The sequence below is a fragment of the Mandrillus leucophaeus genome, unplaced genomic scaffold (assembly GCF_000951045.1).
Source record: "Mandrillus leucophaeus isolate KB7577 unplaced genomic scaffold, Mleu.le_1.0 Scaffold1795, whole genome shotgun sequence".
Lineage (NCBI taxonomy): Eukaryota > Metazoa > Chordata > Mammalia > Primates > Cercopithecidae > Mandrillus > Mandrillus leucophaeus.
In genome coordinates, this window is record NW_012101804.1 from 33,838 (window position 1) to 38,457 (window position 4,620).

At 36.5% G+C, this 4,620-nt stretch overlaps 1 gene segment (V, D, J or C); it reads right to left on the reverse strand.

The window, feature by feature from the left end:
- Positions 1-1,239: 1,239 nt before the first annotated feature.
- LOC105537715 lies at positions 1,240-2,011 on the reverse strand. The segment is given in 2 exon segments: positions 1,240-1,541; positions 1,972-2,011. Coding segments are annotated over 2 exon segments (342 nt in total).
- Between the last annotated feature and the right edge of the window lie 2,609 nt (positions 2,012-4,620).

Consider the following 4,620-nt stretch of genomic DNA (forward strand, 5'->3'; position numbering starts at 1 on the left):
TGGAGTGTAGTTATATCATTTGGAGGGTAAATTGCCACTTTTTCCAAAAATTTTAAATGCACCTTCCTTTTGACATAGCAATTTCAGTTTCAGAAATCTCATTAAAATAAACACTTCCACACACACACAAACTAAGGTGAATCTATAAAGAAGTAGAACACAATATTCTTTATGATAGTGAGGCAGTAGAAACAAATATGCATCAATAGAAAAGCAATGATATGATGTCTCAAAGTACTAAATAAGCACCAAAAAGAATAAAGTGAACTTCTCTGCTGATATAGAAAGGTCTCTAGGACACTTTATTAAATGAAAAATAAATGGCAAGTTAAAAAATCTAATAAATCCAATTTACATGACAAAACTGTGTGTATGTATGTAAGTTTGTGTGTGATTACATAAAATTATATGCACAGATAGATAACTGAAATTCAACAGGCTATCATGATATACCTTAAAGTATCAAAGCCAGTGTTCTTTGAGAAGAGTGGTGTGAGACAGGGAAGAATGAGGAAATGCAGGTAGGTCTTTCGCCTTTGCTTTACCTGAGTCTTATATGGTGAGATGGATTTGTGTGCTGCTTAGGAAGTAAAACATGATGAGGTCCGTTTATGGATTCAAGACTTCAAGAAAAATAAAAATAAATTAATATTCATTTGATTTTTGTTTCTTTCCAAAAAGAAAAACTATCATCACAAATATGCATGCTCTAGTAACTAGTGTTACTGCACTAGTAAGAAGGAATATTTCAGGTTTTTCTTGCAGAAAAATCAACTTGTTTCTGGTAATTGGATCAACTATAACAGCATGCATTTTGAAGCTTGAACTTGCCCCTGGATCCAGAGGAAAAAAGCCTTGGGACAAGCAGAATTATCTTGATTTTCCTTATCCGTTCACTTTTACTAACAAAATGAAATGAACATTTTTTTGACATGAAGAGGAGTCGTGAAAATTCTTAACCCTCTTCATTTTATTGCTATGTTCAAATTATGACTCACTTTATTGCTATGTTCAAATTATAGCCCCTTTATCATATTTCTCAGCCACATCAACAAATATAGTTCTTATTCCTATCTTTTTACCCTTCATCATATCTCCCTTATTTACTTTTCCTTCTCTCCTTCCCTTCCTTTTCCCCTTTTCTTGTTACTTTTTGACTCTTATCGACATTTTGCTCTAGATAAATGCTACCCTCCTCCTCACTTGCCACCAGGGAGATATTGCACAGGTGCAGCCCCATCAGTCCCAATGTGCGACTCTCAGGATGCAATAGTACACAGCAGTGTCTCTCAGCGTCGCGTGGGGCAGGATCAAAGTGCTGGACTTTCTGTCTTCTGTGATGATCAGAGAGGCCATTGCATTGGTCTCATTGTCTTTTAGACCATGAATGACGTACTGTGGCCCCTGGGAGTGAATCTGTCGATACCAATGTATGTACTCATTTGCACTGATGGCAGAGTGATTACAAGGCAGGTTTGCAGCTCTTCCTTCAGCACAATCCATGGAGGTGGGCTGAGTGGTCTTAGCATCAATTATAGTCCCTAAGGGGTCAAGAAAATCAGATTAACTCCTGACTCTCAAACCAAGGTAATTCTATGGATCAAGGATACAACACTCCCTTAACGCTCCAAAAGTTTTATGTCCTGCGAGAACACAAAAAATAGCATTGGTTTTATTATAAAGACCAAAGATACATGCCAATAATAATAGACTCTCTAGGCTGTATTCCATGGGCTCTTGACTTAATAAACCCATAGATTTCATACAATCGAATACTGCCAAGGGCTCTTCTGGGATTATGGTTGTGATCTAGCCTGGTATGTAGATGTATGTACTTCCTAGACAAATGCACAGAACGGTTCTCAATTATATCTAGTATGCTGGATAAAGCACAGGGAGCATAGAGGGCAAACCACCCTTCGGGGTCCCTTGTCCTCAGAAGCCCTCCCTACGTAGACCCAGAGCACTTACCAAAGGTCAGAAACACAGTTACTCTTGCCACCAGCCTCATACTTCAAGGACAAATGAGGATTGTGGACCCAGAGTTCAGTTTTTGTATCTGATTCTAGGTTTAAAGAATTTCCAGAGAACAGAAGTAACAGCTACTGGTAAAGACTTGCAAGGAGTGCAGCTCTCATTGTGTTGTTGTCAGGATCTTGTCAGCCAATGATAGAGCAGTTGCTTTTCTGTGTCTTCCTCTCCAGGTTTAGTCACGTTCCTGAGAAGACAGTGAGGATTTCAACCAGACATCCTCAACTCAGGGGGTGTCTACTGAAATCATTTATGAGGTTTAAAGTCTAAAAGGCTGGCACTGAATGAGGAAAATCGATCATAAGGATGTATCTATCCAGACTTTTTCTTCCATCATTCTTTCCTCAATGTACCAAATAAATTGTCCTCTGCTCCACGGAGCTTGTGGAAAGTGTCATTAAATCCCAGAGGCCTATACTGAGCTCTGTGTTGTAAGGAGATTAAAGTTTCCATCTACATTCTAGAAAATGGGAGTGAGGTTCAAAGTAGGAAGTGATGTGCTCGGGGGGAAAATAAGCATTAATAACACTGAAACTGAAAGCTAAATCTCCCAAAACTCGGGTTTTCTATAGAGGTCCCTGGAATCACGTATTGACTGTTGTCTAAGTAGACATTTCTCAGTGCATCTGTTCTTGATATAGTGACTAGTGACACAAATGGTGCTGGCTCTCATCCACCTTAAACTCTCTGGCCTTAACATTCATTTCCTAATTTCTATGCTCATGCTTATGGCTACTGTGTGCACCAAGGACACTGAGGCCGTAGGAAAAGAGACCAGGAAAAGCAAACAAGGTTGGGGTGGTGGTGGTAACAGTAGGCAAAGGAAAGGAAGAAAATGATGTAGGGAATGGGGGAGATAGGAAATGATTAGGGAAGTGAAACTTGGAGAAAGCAGTGTGAAGGGAGGTGCTCTGAGAAGACTTAGTACATCGGTGTAAGGGTCCCGGAACTGTTGAAGCCATAACACACTTAATAAGAGATCATAAAGTACAATTTGTGTAAAGAGGATAAAAGTGTATCTTTGTTTCCTGTTTTCTGTGGAACTTTAGTGGAAAACATAAGCTTAGTGGCCCCTCTCCAAGAAAGAAACCTAAGTTTTAAGGTGAAGCAGCCCCCTCTTGTGACTGACTGAATGAATGAACTGTGTAGCTATAATCAGGCAAAAAGTCAGCCAGCAATCTTCTGACTCTTTTATCAGGTTTGAAGGTAGATACTTAGTTTTAACACCTCTGTACTCATCTTTGTTTTATCAGTCCTCTAACACTCCAAGAAAGGTTTTAACTATTTTTTAAATTACTCTGTTATTTCAATAATATTCCCATTATAATTCTCAATTGCTGATGTGGAGTTAATTTCTCTTTTGGTTCTAATCATCCCATAATTAAAGGCTGGTTCAAAAGCCCATACGATTCAATGCTTATAAGAGATATTGGCACGGAATAAGCACTCAATAATTACTTGTTTCGTGAATGCATAGATGAGTCATAATTGACAAATTTACTGAACTTATGCTGAGCAAATCTTTAAATTATTCTATATGCACTCTTTCAGTTATCTGGAATACATTTAGAACCAAAGACTACAATGGGGTAAACATAGGGTCAGATTTGTAGGCAAAAATTCAACGATAGACAATAAATTTCCCCAACATGGGTGTGAAAAATCAAGCTACAAAGATATGGAGTAAAAGTCTTAGTAATAATATTCCATTCATTTAAAAAATATTCACCAAGAGCCTGCTGTGTACCATATCATAAAGATGTAAGTTAACATGACAGTACTGCCAAAAATGTAAGAAGAAACAGACAATTACTTAAAGTAGGGAGGACTATATCATATTGTTATATTAACAAAGGGAGAAGAAAAGTAATTAACACAATTTCCTTGTTTTTGCTTTTGGTTTTATCACCTTTATTTTTTGGAAGACAATTAAGGCTACTAACAGGTGATATTTTTAATGGTATTGAAAATCATTAAGTATTTTGCATAGCTCTAAAGAATAAAAAATATATTTGTCCAATCTATTGAGTATTCACAGAGTATCTTACATTTTAGAAGATTATATGATCTCTAAGATCATAACGGGTAAGGTTTTCTCCTCCTCTGCTTGATGAAAAACCAAAATAATGGGTTCAACCTATTTTAAACTTCTTTATCACTTACCACCATAAAATATACACAAATCTATTATTAAAATTTTAAATTTATCAAAACTTACACACACACGAGAATCTGATACAAGGCCAATACCCTCACATGATGAATACTCTCAACAATCTAGACATGTAGAAAAGATTCCTTAATCTGATAAAGAGTATCTATAAAAATATCCAAGGCTAACATTGTAATTAATGGTAAAATACTGAACATTTTTTCTCTGAGTTTAGGAACAAGATACATTATCACACTTCTATTTATTATCACATTGGAATAACTGGCATCAAGTCAGGAAAAAAATAAAATGCATAAAGTCGGGAAAGGAATAAGTAAAACTACTTCTTCATAGATAACATAATTTGAATATAGAAAATGTAAAAGAATCTGTAAAGAAACTACTAGAACTAATGGATGAATTCACAGTCATTGAAT